Consider the following 18,217-nt stretch of genomic DNA (forward strand, 5'->3'; position numbering starts at 1 on the left):
TTCAGCAAAACTTGTTGGATTCAGTATCTTTCTAATTGGCTATGCATAATTTGATTGTTTTGTACTTTGATTCATGGGGAAGAAAGGTACAGATTAAGGCTATTGTAGGCCTATGTGCCACCCATTTAAAATTAAACAAATTACTATATACTGTTATCAACTAATATACAGTACATAGGGCTGTATATATGCCTACATCTTAGTAAAGTAGGCCTAGGAAAAGGCACTAATAAAGACCTACTGATAACATTCACACAAATACACATGCATAGACAATTTATATTTTTTCAATTGAAGTTTATTATAGGGAGTTTATTATATCTATTATATCTTCTGGTTAAAAGCAGTCGAGATTGACTAATGTACTATGTTAGTTTATAGGAGCAGAGTAAAGCAAGTCCCTCAACCGCTCAACACAAAACACAGTGATACAGCACAAAAAAAGCATTCTGAATGATTGATCAGTTTACAACGTAAGAGACAAGGATCAACATCTTTGCACAAGGCAAATTTACACGCAAAAAAGTCCAACAAATTCTAGTAAAGAATACAAACTTGGAAGATTTTTTTTCCATGCATGAGCTTGACAGAGTATATACAGTAAATAATTTAGCGTATCAGTGGAGAATACTAATGGAGAACTGTTTTGCTCCGGTGCTGTAAATCAAATATACTGAAAACACAACACACTTTAGGGGGAATACATGGTCATGACTTTGCACATATGGCCTATGACTTTTTGTGTGTGTGTGTGTGTGTGTGTATTTTTACAGTTTTCTTGCTATTTAAGAGTTAGGCAAACATTAACCCCACCATTTACAACATATAGCCAGGTAAAGAAACAATGGGACAGAAACAGTGCTCTTCCATGCATTAATTTCAAGGTATGGAACTATACGACTGAACTACAGTATCACTGTAAAAACTTGCTAAAAAGTGGCATAAAATCCTTTTCTAATTTGGTTAAGTGGGGTTTTGCATATTCTCAAACAAACGTCACACATAGCTGTGATTTGCCTGCTGTTCTCTCTCAAGTGGGGGACATTAGTCTGATTGAGTATCTGTTGTAATCTGAACGAGAACAACTGTTCATGTCTGATCTCCACTTGAGAGAATAGTGGTGCTTTTCGAACAATCTCAGAATTCATCAGCCCTAACAAACACTGAGGTTTTGTTAGATTAGATTTCCTGTGAAGTTGATCAGACAGCAATTAATGCAACATACTATTAGGCAACAATAATTGTGTATACTACTGTAATTTAATTTATACTCATAAAATTATCTTAAACGTGAAGCAGTACAATTAGACCTGCTAGATTAATCCAAAGTAAACATGCCCAATCTAAAATAAATATTTTACCAGGACTACACCGAACTCATTGACAAAGTTAGTTGTGTCAAAGAAGCATGACAAATGTACAGATCATCACTTAAAAAAGGGTTCCAGGTCATTTCTCCCCCCATGTCCATCCAACATACTCGTCAGGAGTATGAGTGCAAGAATTTGCCAGAGAGTCAGAGGGGCGATTTGCTTAAGGGACGAGGCTGGAGGCAAAGGCAGTGACTACGGTAAGAGAGGAAGAAGACAAAGGGGCATCATAAAACCGAGGTACCATGCAGGGGAAGAGCAGATTCACTGGCCTCCTCATCACAGCTACAGTATCTGTGGACTGGCCTCCGGTCTGGTGAGAGAGCTCTTCAACGTCAACACCCTGATGAACTGCACAGCTAGTCATAAATTCTACAGCGAGAGCACTGCACTGGCTTCCATCAAAAATGTAGCAGGTTTGGATGGATATTTGGATTTGTAATTCATAGTTAGCTGCTATGACTTTTAAGGCAATATATATATTCTTACTCATCATTTTCATTATTTGCTAATTATATAATTAAAATGTATAACAATCAATTTGACTGTAAAAACAAGAAATGTATCATTATGTAAAGATATTTGTATGAAATAGTTGATAGATATAGTTTAGTATAAATCATGATATCAGGGATATCATTATTAATACCTAGGGATGCAAAAGGGATGACAAGTTTGGTAATTTTGTAATTTCATATTTATTTTAATATGTATTCATATTTTTTTCATGATCTTTATATTTGTGTCCATGTTGTCCATGTATTTCTTATACATAGACCATGTGGTTCAGGAGAAAAAAGCCTAAATAATGAAAACAATTCTTTCTGCCACCAGTTCGGCCCCAAAACATTTACAACAAAGATTATGTTGACATAGTAAAATAAAGTTGTGGAAAGTTGATGGGTTATATTTAGGACAATGTTTTACAGCCTTGTGACTATTATTTATTATTACTAAGAATATATTATTTTATATATTTTACATCTTATGGAAACTTCACGTAGTGCATCCAAATTCCGATATATTTGCCTATTAACTTATGATTGGTTTATTATACTTAGAATAAATTAAAACTGGTGTCAATTTTATATTGTCACCCTTGTCTGTGTAGTAACTTACTGATAAGCAATATTATCTCTACTAACACCGATAATATACTGAAGAAAAATATAAACACAACATGTATAGTGTTGGTCCCATTTTTTCAAGAGCTGAAATAAAAGAAATTATCCATATGCAAAAAAAGCTTATTTCTCTCAAACGTTGTGCATACATCCATCCACCTGACAGGTGTGGCATATAAAGAAGCTGATTAAACAGCATGATCATTACAGAGGTGCACCTTTTGCTGAGGACAGTAAAAGCCACTCTAAAATGTGCAGTTTTGTCCCACAACACATTGCCACAGATGTCTCAAGTTTTGAGGGAGAATGCAATTGGCATGCTGACTGCAGGAATGTCCACCAGAGCTGTTGCCAGAGAATTTAATGGTAATTTCTTTACCATAAGATGCCTCCAACGTTGTTTTATAGAATTTGGCAGTACGTCCAACTGGCCTCAAAACCGCAGACCATCAATGCCCAGGATCTCCTGCGGGATCATCTGAGACCAGCCATCCGGACAGCTGATGAAACTGGGTTTGCACAATCGAAGAATTTCTTCACAAACGGTCAGAAACCGTCTCATGGAAGCCCATCTGCGTGCTCGTAGTCCTCACCAGGGTCTTGACCTGATTGCAGTTCGGCGTTGTAACCGACTTCAGTGAGCAAATGCTCACCTTCAATGGCCACTGGCATGCTGGAGAAGTGTGCTCTTCACGGATGAATCCCGGTTTCAACTATACTGGGCAGATGGCAGACAGTGTGTATGGTGTTGTGTGGGCGAGCGGTTTGCTGATGTCAAAGTTGTGAACAGATTGCCCTATGGTGGTGGTGGGGTTATGGTAAGGGCAGGCATAAGCAATGGACAACGAACACAATTACATTTTATTGATGGTAATGTGAATGCACAGAGATGTTTCAGCATGAAAATGCATGGCCCCATGTCGCAAGGATCCGTACACAATTCCTGGAATCTGAAAATGTCCCAGTTCGGTAGTCGAGCACGGTAGTCCTCACCATGGTACTTCCGGCGCCGACAGAGATGGCTGCCTCGCTTCGCGTTCCTAGGAGACTATGCAGTTTTTTTTTAACGTGTTATTTCTTACATTAGTAGTACCCCAGGTCATCTTAGGTTTCATTACATACAGTCGAGAAGAACTACTGAATATAAGATCAGCGTCAACTCACCATCAGTACGACCAAGAATAGGATTTTCACGAAGCGGATCCTGTGTTCTGCCTTTCAACCAGGACAACGGAATGGATCCCAGCCGGCGACCCAAAAAAACGACGCCGTAAAAGAGGGAAACGAGGCGGTCTTCTGGTCAGACTCCGGAGACGGGCACATCGTGCACCACTCCCTAGCATTCTTCTCGCCAATGTCCAGTCTCTTGACAACAAGGTTGATGAAATCCGAGCAAGGGTAGCATTCCAGAGGGACATCAGAGACTGTAACGTTCTTTGCTTCACGGAAACATGGCTCACTGGAGAGACGCTATCGGAGGCGGTGCAGCCAGCGGGTTTCTCCACGCATCGCGCCGACAGAAACAAACATCTTTCTGGTAAGAAGAGGGGCGGGGGCATATGCCTTATGGCTAACGAGACGTGGTGTGATCACAGAAATATACAGGAAGTCAAATCCTTCTGTTCACCTGATTTAGAATTCCTCACAATCAAATGTCGACCGCATTATCTACCAAGAGAATTCTCTTCGATTATAATCACAGCCGTATATATTCCCCCCCAAGCAGACACATCGATGGCTCTGAATGAACTTTATTTGACTCTTTGCAAACTGGAATCTCTACATCCTGAGGCTGCATTCATTGTAGCTGGGGATTTTAACAAGGCTAATCTGAAAACAAGACTCCCTAAATTGTATCAGCATATCGATTGCGCAACTAGGGCTGAAAAAACCTTGGATCATTGTTACTCTAACTTCCGCGACGCATATAAGGCCCTGCCCCGCCCTCCTTTCGGAAAAGCTGACCACGACTCCATTTTGCTGATCCCTGCCTACAGACAGAAACTAAAACAAGAAGCTCCCACGCTGAGGTCTGTCCAACGCTGGTCCGACCAAGCTGATTCCACACTCCAAGACTGCTTCCATCACGTGGACTGGGATATGTTTCGTATTGCGTCAGATAACAACATTGACGAATACGCTGATTCAGGGTGTGCGAGTTCAGAACGTGCGTTGAAGATGTCGTTCCCATAGCAATGATTAAAACATTCCCTAACCAGAAACCGTGGATTGATGGCAGCATTCGCATGAAACTGAAAGCGCAAACCACTGCTTTTAATCAGGGCAAGGTGACTGGTAACACGACCGAATACAAACAGTGCAGCTATTCCCTCCGCAAGGCTATCAAACAAGCTAAGCGTCAGTATAGAGACAAAGTAGAATCTCAATTCAACGGCTCAGACGCAAGAGGTATGTGGCAGGGTCTACAGTCAATCACGGACTACAAGAAGAAAACCAGCCCAGTCACGGACCAGGATGTCTTGCTCCCAGGCAGACTAAATAACTTTTTTGCCCGCTTTGAGGACAATACACGGCCTGCAACGAAAACATGCGAACTCTCCTTCACTGCAGCCGAGGTGAGTAAAACATTTAAACGTGTTAACCCTCGCAAGGCTGCAGGCCCAGACGGCATCCCCAGCCGCGCCCTCAGAGCATGCGCAGACCAGCTGGCCGGTGTGTTCACGGACATATTCAATCAATCCCTATGCCAGTCTGCTGTTCCCACATGCTTCAAGAGGGCCACCATTGTTCCTGTTCCCAAGAAAGCTAAGGTAACTGAGCTAAACGACTATCGCCCGTAGCACTCACTTCCAGTCATCATGAAGTGCTTTGAGAGACTAGTCAAGGACCATATCACCTCCACCCTACCTGACACCCTAGACCCACTCCAATTTGCTTACCGCCCAAATAGGTCCACAGACGATGCAATCTCAACCACATTGCACACTGCCCTACCCCATCTGGACAAGAGGAATACCTATGTGAGAATGCTGTTCATCGACTACAGCTCGGCATTCAACACCATAGTACCCTCCAAGCTCGTCATCAAGCTCGAGACCCTGGGTCTCGACCCCGCCCTGTGCAACCGGGTACTGGACTTCCTGACGGGCCGCCCCCAGGTGGTGAGGGTAGGCAACAACATCTCCACCCCGCTGATCCTCAACACTGGGGCCCCACAAGGGTGCGTTCTGAGCCCTCTCCTGTACTCCCTGTTCACCCACGACTGCGTGGCCACGCACGCCTCCAACTCAATCATCAAGTTTGCGGACGACACAACAGTGGTAGGCTTGATTACCAACAACGATGAGACGGCCTACAGGGAGGAGGTGAGGGCCCTCGGAGTGTGGTGTCAGGAAAATAACCTCACACTCAACGTCAACAAAACTAAGGAGATGATTGTGGACTTCAGGAAACAGCGGAGGGAACACCCCCCTGTCCACATCGATGGAACAGTAGTGGAGAGGGTAGTAAGTTTTAAGTTCCTCGGCATACACATCACAGACAAACTGAATTGGTCCACTCACACAGACAGCATCGTGAAGAAGGCGCAGCAGCGCCTCTTCAACCTCAGGAGGCTGAAGAAATTCTCACAAACTTATACAGATGCACAATCGAGAGCATCCTGGCGGGCTGTATCACCGCCTGGTACGGCAACTGCTCCGCCCACAACCATAAGGCTCTCCAGAGGGTAGTGAGGTCTGCACAACGCATCACCGGGGGCAAACTACCTGCCCTCCAGGACACCTACACCACCCGACGTTACAGGAAGGCCATAAAGATCATCAAGGACAACAACCACCCGAGCCACTGCCTGTTCACCCCGCTATCATCCAGAAGGCGAGGTCAGTACAGGTGCATCAAAGCTGGGACCGAGAAACTGAAAAACAGCTTCTATCTCAAGGCCATCAGACTGTTAAACAGCCACCACTAACATTGAGTGGCTGCTGCCAACACACTGACTCAACTCCAGCCACTTTAATAATGGGAATTGATGGGAAATGATGTAAAATATATCACTAGCCACTTTAAACAATGCTACCTAATATAATGTTTACATACCCTACATTATTCATCGCAAATGTATACGTATATACTGTACTCTATATCATCTACTGCATCCTTATGTAATACATGTATCACTAGCCACTTTAACTATGCCACTTTGTTTACATACTCATCTCATATGTATATATTGTACTCGATACCATCTACTGTATCTTGCCTAAGCTGCTCTGTACCATCACTCATTCATATATCTTTATGTACATATTCTTTATCCCCTTACACTGTGTATAAGACAGTAGTTTTTTTTTTTGGAATTGTTAGTTAGATTACTTGTTGGATTATTACTGCATTGTCGGAACTAGAAGCACAAGCATTCCGCTACACTCGCATTAACATCTGCTAACCATGTGTATGTGACAAATACATTTTGATTTGATTTGATTTGATTTCTTCCATGGCCTGCATACTCACCAAACATGTTTGGTGAGTATGTTTGGAATGCTCTGGATTAACATGTACGACAGCGTATTCCAGTTCCTGCCAATATCCAGCAACTTCGCACAGCCATTGATGAGGAGTGGGACAACATTCCACGGGCCACAATCAACAGCTTGATCAACTCTACGCATTGGAGATGTTATTCGTTGCATGAGGCAAATGCTGGTCACACCAGATACGGACTGATTTTCTGATCTCTACGTCTCTCCTTTTTTAAGGTATCTGTGACCAACAGATGCATATCTGTATTCACAGTCATGTGAAATCCATACATTAGGGCCTGATGAATTTATATCAATTGACTGATTTCCTTATATGAACTGTAACTAATTTTTGATCAGTGTAATAAGATACTGGTAAGAAAGCCCCATCCTGTTTCAAAAGGTCGTTATCAATAAAAAAGTCACAATAGCATTCAATTTGGCTGCTGGGGGGCATTGAGACCACCAACTCCATTAAAACCATTGACAACTATGTGCCATTTTCAAGGGATGGTTAAATAAATCGCATAAATATTTGGTTTTAATATCATCACCTCTTGAAGAGAATAGTCAGAAGTACACATTCCCAATTGAAAAATAAAAAATAATATAATAATAATAAAATATACTATTATATATTGCATAATGCATGTGATATGTGCACATATGAGTGAGCTTGGGGGAAGCTGCTAATACATTTATATTTTTTGCTGAATTAGCTGCACAAGTTTAGGATAAGGTTTTAAAAGAGGATGCAACTGTTAAAACCAATGTGCTACTGTACATCAATGTGTCTGTCTTGTGTTAATACAGTAAAAGCACAAGTGTTTGATACGACAGCATCTTGTTACAGGTAAAGTGGCTAGAAATGGTAGCATTGCACCCTCTACTTAAATCAGCAGGCTGGTTGCATTAGTTATTCTCTCACATTAGCCTAGTTCGTGAGAAACACTGTTGTAGACTGGCTGAGGAATTCTTCCTTCCCCAACTTACTGGGAGGCTGATAAATTACTGAAGCTACTGGCTAAATTGCAGTCAAGCTAATGGAACATTATGTAGTCGAGCCCTTTCTAATGAAAAGAGGGAGCAGATGGTACAAATCCTGACAGGATAAATCATCCCACACAATTAAGACTAGATGAGACAATGAGGGTTTTATGAACACAACAATTTTACCCAAGACCAGCAACCATCAACCAGGGACTGTTTTACAGTTTTTCCCAAAATGGCACTTACTCTATGACACTGTTTATTTATTTTGACCATAGACTGGTACATAAGCTAACTACATTCTGAGTGGAATACAAACTCAAGGATGCTGTTGCAATACTAGCTGCTGAATACAACCGCACCACTCTGAAAACAAATGCACAGTGAGACCTGTCACTTGTCAAGAGGCAGCAGACCAGCTAGGCACTGAAATCTATACCTTGCAATCAGTTGAAACACAGCTCTTCAGGCACCACTCAATGAGCTGTTAAACCTTCAAGTAGTGATCACTGGGCTAGTAGTGGAATGGAAGCCGAGATGGCACCACCAATTGTGGAGATTGCTGTCGCCTGAAAGGGCTGTGATGGGATTTAGGAATGGAGAAGCCTTAGGATAAACAGGTACAAGGTAACTAAAGAGAATACTAATTTATAATGTGAATACAATGATGATTTAGCATGGCTGGTTTACAAGCTTACACAATATGGTTAGCTTGGATGCTACTGTAAGCATAGGCTACATTTGATTTCTTAGAATATTGGACATCCTGCAAACAGATTTAGTTGATTAATTTATAATAGATAAGTGGACAAATATGTTGACACACCGAAACGCAAAATATGCAGGGATATGTTTTCTGCATTTTAAATATTAATATTTCCACTCTGAATGGGTCAAATAGGTGGTTGAGAAGAGTAGAGAGCAGTTATGAGGAGATATGAGGTTAACAATTCTCTGTCTACATTATCAAGTGCCAAATTGAAGTAAATCTGCCCATTTTCATTTAGATTACACAGCAAGTACCCCCATAGAGAACTACTGAACCTGTAATTTCATACATTATGTTCACATTGGCTTCCGATTCTCTTCGCCATGCGGTAATATTTGCTGTTGGGATAAACTATTGCCTGAAAACCCTGTAACCAATTTAGAGCAAACAGTTTACATTTAAGTACATGCTGATTTGACTGCACGTAGCCGCACATGTTAATCCTATAGACATTGTTAACCTCTAAGGGATCGGTGTCCTTTCAAATGGTATAAAGAATATGCATATCCTTGCTCCAGGTTCAGAGCTACAGGCAGTTAGATTTGGATATGTCATTTTAGGCGAAAATTGAAAAAAAAGTTTGAATCCTTAAGAGGTTGGATTTACAGGCCTCCCATTCTAGACAAATGTCTCGGTCTTTGTGAACAAATGTATACAAGGCTACCTGCTACCAATACCCAAGTACTTTACAACAATTCAACACAAGGAAATACAATAATGCAGCCCAGAAAAAAATAAGAAATAACTTTGAATACTAAATGTTGTGTAGTATTTACAGTGCATTCGGAAATAATTCAGATCCCTTGACTTTTTCCACATTTGTTATGTTATGTCTTATTTGTTATGTCTTTTTCCACATTTTGTTACAAAGCAAAAACACGTTTTTAGATTGTTTTTGCAAATGGATTAAACCCTAAAAAACTGAAATACCTTATTTACAGAAGTATTCAGACCCTTTGCTATGAGACTCAAAATTGAGCTCAGGTGCATCCTACTTCCATTGATCATCATTGTTATGTTTCTACAACTTGGAGTCCACCTGTGGTAAATTCAATTGATTGGACATGATTTGGAAAGGCTCACACCTGCCTATGTAAGGTCTCACAGTTGACAGTGCATGTCAGGACAAAAACCAAGCCATGAGGTCAAAGGAGCAAAGTACATAGAAATCCTTTATGAAAACTTGCTCCAGAGCGCTCAGGACCTCAGACTGGGGCAAAGGTTCAACAGGACAACAACCCTAAGCACACAGCCAAGACAATGTAGGACTGGCTTCGGGACAAATCTCAATGTCCTGAAGTGGCCCAGCCAGATCCCGGACTTGAACCCGATCCAACATCTCTGGAGAGACCTGAAAATAGTTGTGCAGCGACGTTCCCCATCCAACCTGGAAGAGCTTGAGAGGATCTGCAGAGAAAATGAGAGAAACTCCCCAAATACAGGTGTGCCAAGCTTGTAGCTTCATACCCGGGAAGACTTGAGGTTGTAATTGCTGCTAAAGGTGCTTCAACGAAGTACTGAGTAAAGGGTCTGAATAGTTATGTAAATTTAATATTTCAGTTAGTTATTTTTATACATTTGCAAAAATGTATAAAAACCTGTTTTTGCTGAGTCATTATGGGGTATTGTGTGTAGATTGATGAGTGGGAAAAAATATTTAATCCATTTTAGATTTAAGGCTGTAACGTCACAAAATGTGGAAAAAGTTTCGGGGTCTGAATAATTTCCGAATGCACTATATTTATTTCCACATGTGAAATCAATATAACATGACCAAAACAAAGAATGTTCTTTGTGTGAGTTCTCTTGAGATTATCTGTGGACGGTAATGGCACAGACCACCCCAAACAGAAGACGTGTGGGAAATCAATCATTTGAATGGTCATAACATTTCAAAATGGTTTGTTTCAACATGTGTCTTGTGGAGTCAATCAGAGGTATGGCCCAGAGTGGTGTTTCCACTGTTAGGTAAACAAAGGTGAAGTCAGACAGACATATCTCAACAACTCCAGTTGGAATGCAATGGTGTACACCCCCTTTGTAACACAAACATGTACACGCACTCACACACATTGTGGCCACCAGCTGGCTTAACAAAATGTATCAACATCCATTCCAAATTGCAATCGGCAGCTGGCTTAACAAAATGTATCAACATCCATTCCAAATTGCAATCGTTTTAGATATTTTGGGTAGAGTATATACTGCAAGTGTTAACATACCTAGAAAAAGTATGGTTTGCTTCTTGGCGGCTTTGACCCGGGCACTCTCGTGTTTTGGTGTGCCCTCTGCTCCGTTGACCCCTCCTCCCATGGGCCTCATGGTTTTCTGAAGGACCAGGATCATGCCCCGACACATGACCCCAACGCTGACCAGCACCACTATGTACAAGATGAACGCCACAAAGATACTGGCTCTGTACACCCCCCACCTCTCCCTCAGGTTGGTGCAGAATGTCAGGTTCTGGACCGGCCCAACGTCTGGCTCTATGACGTGGCCCTCCATTCCCGTGGTGAACAGCAGCGGGATAGCCACGAACACAGACGTGACCCAGGCGAGAGCAATGAGGCACCCTGTTCGCTCTCCTGCCAGGGCCTTAAAGCGGAATGGGTGGCAAATGGCCATGTAGCGTTCAAAGCTGAGTGTCGCCACGTTCAAGATGGTGGCATAACTGCAGGCTTCGAACAGGAAATTGTAGATCTTGCAGGAAGCGTCACCTGAGGTGGAGGTGAAGGGGAACCATGTGGCGCTGTAGAGCTCCACGGGCATGCCTATGAGGAGGACCAGAAGGTCGGAGCACGCCAGGCTCACCAGGTGGTCCGTCACGTACTTCTGCATGTAGCCATTATGCTGCAGCACCTGCATCACCTGGATGGTGACTCCATTACCCACAATGCCTGTGAGCAGGATGAGGCTGTACAGGACGGTGAGGAAGATTTTAATGGCATAGTTGGGCTCCAGATCTTTCCAGTCTTTCTCCTTATAAATCTCGGCCTCCCCCTCATTCATAGTAACGGATTTATCTGTTAGAGTTTCGATTTCCAAATATATACTTTAAAAAAAAAGCTTTTCAGATCAGCAGGGCAGAGTCTTTGTAATGAATTCCAAGAGGAAATCCAATCCAAACAGCCAGGGAGAAATGTATTTTTCAGAGATAAAATAATAGATTTCAGACAACTTTGTCTAAAACTGTGATTGATTCTAAAAGTAGATTATCCCACGTTTGTTGCGACACAACACATTTCTCACCACGGACCAATTGGTTGCCCAGACAAACTATATCACAGAAGAATATTAGGATCACATTAGCCATACCAGAAAGTTTCTTCCTCGTTTCAGGTTTTCCCGAGAAACACCCCTGTGAATAAGCCCTCAAAGTGGCAGGACTTGAGTTTTGTAGGCAGCCATAGGTGCAGTTCTTCCGTGCAGTTCTTCTTCCAGAAAGCGGATTTACATGGCTTGGACCATGCTTCAAGCTGCACTCTGACAGCAGGCACTGATCTCCTCCCTCCTACTAGTTAAACATTAAACTTCAGAGCAGGGGAGATAGATCACAGCCCTGTTCTGTTATCACTACTCAAGTCTAGTATGGCTCTACTTCAAGGTAAAGGGTGATTGTGTGTAGGCGGGACCAAGGGTTTCTACACATCTTTTTAGTCATACAGAGTTGTTCCTTACCCAAACATTATCACCTCCCATTTGGGTGAATAGGCCTTAGCCTATATGTAGAGGAGACTTACGGGCCAGAACAACTCAACTAAGGTCATGTCATTATTCTTAGGCTTATTTACATACATTTAAACTATACTGAAAAAAAGATATAAATGCAACATGCAACAACTTCAAAGATATTACTGAGTTACAGTTCATATGAGTAAATCAGTCAAATGAAATAAATTCATTAGGCTCTAATCTATGGATTTCTCATGACTGGGGGAAAAAAATGGGCCTCAGGATCTCTTCAAGGTACACTACATGACCAAAAGTATGTGACCACCTGCTTGTTGAACATCTCATTCCAAAATCATTGGCATTAATATTGAGATGCCCCCCTTTACTGAATTAACAGCCTCCCCTCTTCTGGGAAGGCTTTCTCAACAGTTTTTACCCCCAAGCCATAAGTGTCCTGAACAGGTAATCAAATGGCTACCCGGACTATTTGCATTGTGTGCCCCCCCAACCCCTCTTTTTACACTGCTGCTACTCTCTGTTTATCATATATGCATAGTCACATTAACTATACATTCATGTACATACTACCTCAATCAGCCTGACTAACCGGTGTCTGTTTGTAGCCTCGCTACTGTATATAGCCTGTCTTTTTACTGTTGTACCTATTGTTCACCTAATACCTTTTTTGCACTATTGGTTAGAGCCTGTAAGTAAGCATTTCACTGTATGAGCTACACCTGTTGTATTCAGCGCACGTGGATGGATTAGATTGGATTTGATCGTTTTTTTGTTAACAGTAATATTAAAATGCCTAAGTTCTTGATTAATACCATATAATTTTATTTTATTTATTTAGTCAGGAGAAATCAGACTAGGGTCTCATTATCAAAGGTGCCCAAGCAGAGCAATACAACTGTAAAATTATGAAATAAAATAAACAAAAGTTACAACTTTCAACATAATTTTTTATTTAACTAGGCAAGTCAGTTAAGAACAAATTCTTATTCACAATGACAACCTAGGAACAGTGGGTTAACTGCCTTGTTCAGGGATTCGTTCTAGCAACCTTTCGGTTACTGGCCCAACACTCTAACCACTAGGCTACCTGCCACCCCAAATTACAACCACAATTTCTTAATTCAGTCAAAACATATGCACCTCTCATTCAACAAATCTAATACTAGTCTCAAATTGCCCTGGCAGTAACAAGGAATCAAGATGCAAGGAGTTCTGCAGGCTATTCCAAGATGAGTCGTCTTCCCCATGAAGGGAATGATGACGCAATCATTGCGAGACAGAGGGAATGTTGGTCCTCAACTCGTGGCTCAGATACTTCTTTCAGGGTAAATGGGGTTAGCCCTGAGTTAGCCTGCCGCGGAGCAGGTTAGTTCTGAAGGATTCGTTGCCATATAAAAATGTCTAAAAGGTAAACCACTTTCGTGTCACCAGCTATCCCGAGTTAAAGTCAGTTGACCAAAGTTAGCTCGCTATGACTCTTCTATCTTGTGTACAACACTCGTCCTGAGTTGAGCCTTGGGTCTTTTGTAGGCCGCCCTGTGTCCAATAACAGATACAGAACACCTCACACACAAAATTGAAAAGTGTGAACCAACACACACAACACAAAACTGTGGCTAACAAATCCTAAGCAACCTGCCATGTAGTGAGTACATGTTGTTTGAAGCACAGTAGACCAATATAACTCAGTAATTTAGCAGGTGTCAAAGCTGCTGGAAAACCTTCCTAGTGCATAATGTGAATTTCAGGATGTGATGCTCATTTGAATTTCTTAGCTTTTCCAGCTTTTGACCAGTCAACATTTTTTGTGATTTTATTTAAATAAGTTTATATTTTAAGATCACAATAGTAAATGATATGGCAAAAATAAGTATCTTCATTTAGGGAGAAGGTGGGGATACCAGGACAAAAATCACTATTAAAGACATCATTCTTACAAAAGAAATAGCACTGGCGTCATGCCCACATTGAAAAGATAATTATGGCAGAGACAAGAATGAAAATATACCTTCACAAAGTTTTAATAGTGCAGCATAACATTGAAAAGGGACTTACGGAACAACAAAGACAAAAGAAAGATTCACCTTCACCCATTTATTATTATTTTATTTTTTTTACATTGTTTTTGTGCATGATCCCAAGAATAAATAGAACATCGCTCAGAGATGCACAAAAACAATATAAGATTCAAAATGGGTGAATCTTCCCATCAAAAGAGCTTGTGATGATACAGTAAACTATGATAATCACACTTTTATAAATCAGCATACATCTTTTAAAAAGAGATCCATTAATAAAGGAAGGGACATTATCAAAACAAAATCTGATTGGACAAAGGAAAATAAAGTAAAAGTACCTGAGAAAAAAACACTTTATACGATATATGCACATTCCATTCCGTAAGCACCATTGATTGTTTTTTTTTCGATTTTTGAAAACACACACATTTTAAAAACATGAGTTTTGAAAAAATGACAAACAATGCACTTATGTATCTGGCACCCTGCCCATCGATAAGAAACTCCATAAATGGATGATATGATCATTTGTTTTCATATGTACATTTTAGCTTACCAATTATTATAGGATGTACAGTTCCAGAGTTCCTGTTTTTGCAAATATAGACTACAGGAACCCCATGAATTAAACAACCAAATACATCTCACAGCTGATTTCCTTTGTGCATTAATCACAGCTGATAGTGACAAAAGCTATTGGCTAAGGTATACATTTTTTTTTTGACAATGTGAAAGTAAAAACTGAGTTAGACAAAGTTAAAGATGGCTCAAGGGGCTGAACTTTAAAAAAAATTTTTTACAGGGCAAGTAATTACTTCCTGCAATTATCGCCAGTCATAAAATGTGTCCTATCCACACCCAGCACTGGGAAAACACTCCATAAAGTTCTGTACACAGGTTGACAGTTGATGGAAAAATATTGATAACATGCTCCTTGTCATGGTGTACATCAAGGGTTACAGAGACAAAAAAACTAAAGATATATGCTTTTACTCATCAAATTAAATCAGCAGCAGAATAAGAGTGGGTGATTGATTTGCATTGTAGGTGCTGATCAAACAAAATGTGTCTAAAATACAATTGTTGGACATACAAACATTATCATGGCATAAATTTGACCATGAAACATAATTGTTGGAAGATAATCAAATCAGATAAAGTCTCCATTCATGGCTCCTAATGCCCACCGAGGAGTGGTAGAAATGATAAAACAGATCATTATTAGGTAATGGTCTCTATTAAGACTAAGGGAACTTAATTGGATGGCAAATAGTGCTTTTGTTAAACATACTGCAAAATCTACTTACTTGGTCTGTCTTAAATCCATGCCACCTTTTTTAGTGTCATAACATAGTTAAGATTTACAAAAACAAGTGGAGTAAAACATCTGAGAACATCTAAGCTATTATTTGTATAGAAGGGTCATTATGTGAAATACAAACTAAAGTAACAATTTATTTGCATTTCATGGCGTAGTACAGTATTTACACCTGTTTGGAGATGGCATCTGTTTTCAGTTGAAAAGGCAGCAGCATTATAACTTTTGTATTGCAGCTTAGTTTAGGGGTTAGTCTTAGTTCACATTAGAACGCATACAAACGTCTTCATCACAGATTTCCTTCATGATCCAGCCTGGCTGCCAGGGGCCAGAGATAGAGGGATGTAGAGTATGGGGGAGAAATCAAAGGCGGTAGTCAACAGCTGTGCTCAGCTCTCTTCTAATCTCAAACGTCAGATACTGCTTGTTCACAGTGATTCTGAGCAGGCACTGCACAAATGGGCCTGTATTAAAAAAAGTGTCCTAGAGTAGCATTGCTGATATAATGCAAGTCCCCTGTGTCCATATAATCATAGTCATTATGATCTAAAAGGCTAAACAAATCCTATATCAATACTCCTACTCTGAGACCATTTATGAATATGGACAGATCAGTAAATCGGATTCGTAAATCACCTAAACAGCCTGATAATGAAGTACATGACCAACTTTTTCCACCCATACTATTTCTAGATTAACAGGTCTGAATTGTGCTTGCTCCAAACCCACACCCGTGAACAAGCAGTGAGGCTATAGAAAACCAACAAGAGGATACATCTACATTAGCCAACCAACAAGAGGATACATCTACATTAGCCAATCAGAGCACTTTTCCCCTCACAACAAAAACAATACCTTTGCTTTTCTCCTTATGGTCTGACTGAAGCCTCTGTCTCATTATTTAAACTTGTACCATTTCAAGAGGCCACATGACAGTATTGAGCCATTGATAAAAGGCTGGCACTTTCAGTACCATAAAGTCCTTCTTTTTACACAACGAAATCCGACATAACAAAACACACACGGTCTCAGTCGACGACGAGTCGCGTCAACGTTGTACAAAGGAAAACGAGTTCATCTTGTAGAGATGGATCGGTCATCTCCACACTGCAGAGAATATATAGGTTGAATGAGAGGCACTGGGGGTAAGGTCTCTGTTTGGTCGTTTTGAGATTGTCACTTCACCTTCCGCGCGCTGCTCTGCGCTGTATTCACAATCTGGTGAGAGAAAGACACACATTTGAGGAGTATACCTAGTTTTCTCTATTGGAGACCAATATAAACAGACTCACCCATGCACCGCACATTTTTCTGTAATGGACTTTACTCTGTTATAAAATGGGCGAGATGAGAGACAGCCATTTCGTGTGTCCGTTATTCACTCAAATGATCACATTTTTCATCTTGCCGGTGGTTGGGCTGTTTGATGCCCCAAGAAGGGTACAAATGGATGTACTCCTACATTTTGATCATAATCATAAGTCATCATTTTTGCTATGGAAACCACTGACAGCCTTCAGCTGGTTTCTTTGATAAAAACCTAGCTACATCATTATCAGCATAAATCCAGCAGAATACTAGGAGGGTACTTATCAGACAAATCCTGGATAAGCCTGGAACCTCAGAATAGGATAGGAATAAGTACTCAATATCCTTGGGTAGCTCTAATACAGCATTCACCAATGGCACATCTATGAGACACCATGTCTTCATTTACAATGTATCGAAAACCAACAGGGAAAACAAATAATATTTTTTTTCTTCATGGTAAAATCCAGATTCCTTGGAGTGGGTGGGCGATGGTCTAATCTAAAATATTTACATTATGAACATCCTCTACGTCATGTCCTACCTCTCACTCGACACTATGTATAAACATTTAATAAAGTAGGCCTAGATAAATGCATAACAGATGCTCAAAGACAAACAAGTTGTGATTATAAGAAGCGAGTTAATCCAGTGTTTTCCTGATGATGTGGCAAATAGCATTGGACAAGAATAGATCATGTTTGTGTCTCTTATGCAGCTATTCATCAATACTGTAAATGGACCATTCTCTGTATACTACTTGATTGGAAACACTAGTTTGTAAATAACAGTTCTAAATAAAAAATAAAAAACATTCATTATTATTTCACAGGTAACCTCAGATTGTAACAGGACGTAAAAAAACAGGAAGTTGGATGTCTCCTTACCTTGTGATTGGCTGGTGCATCACAAGCAGAAGCTTTCATTGTCATGGGAGACGGTGTGTAAGGGAATAAGGCTTTCACACTGTTCGCAGTCTTCTGGCAATCTGACGGAAGAGGATTATCATGATCATAATCACTACCTGAATGGGAACAACTAGCATTCAGTTTAAAATTGGAAGGCCATCATAATAATGCAAATAAATTAACGTCATAAAGGCAAACAAATTGAAATACAACGATCTCCACAAGCCTAAAAGTAACC

At 40.6% G+C, this 18,217-nt stretch overlaps 2 protein-coding genes across 21 annotated transcripts in view; both read right to left on the minus strand.

Moving 5' to 3' along the window:
• Positions 1 to 12,296, minus strand: part of LOC112225104 (G-protein coupled receptor 39) — a 28,942-nt gene extending 16,646 nt beyond the window's left edge. The window contains exon 1 of the mRNA XM_024388745.2: positions 10,960 to 12,296. Within this exon, the coding sequence (XP_024244513.1) occupies positions 10,960 to 11,746 (787 nt within the window). The 5' untranslated portion in view covers positions 11,747 to 12,296. The remainder of the gene's footprint in view (positions 1 to 10,959) is intronic.
• Positions 12,297 to 14,224: 1,928 nt separating this feature from the next.
• The window catches only part of LOC112225105 (solute carrier family 35 member F5), a 37,367-nt gene continuing 33,374 nt past the window's right edge, over positions 14,225 to 18,217 (minus strand). For all 20 annotated transcript variants that reach the window (XM_024388756.2, XM_024388755.2, XM_042306402.1 and 17 more), the window contains 2 exons: positions 17,959 to 18,059; positions 14,225 to 16,981 (listed from right to left, as the gene is read on the minus strand). In XM_024388756.2, coding sequence (XP_024244524.1) covers positions 17,978 to 18,059 — 82 coding nt within the window. In that variant the 3' untranslated portion in view covers positions 14,225 to 16,981; positions 17,959 to 17,977. The remainder of the gene's footprint in view (positions 16,982 to 17,958; positions 18,060 to 18,217) is intronic.

This window comes from Oncorhynchus tshawytscha, linkage group LG26 (assembly GCF_018296145.1).
Source record: "Oncorhynchus tshawytscha isolate Ot180627B linkage group LG26, Otsh_v2.0, whole genome shotgun sequence".
In the NCBI taxonomy this organism is placed as follows: Eukaryota; Metazoa; Chordata; class Actinopteri; order Salmoniformes; family Salmonidae; genus Oncorhynchus; species Oncorhynchus tshawytscha.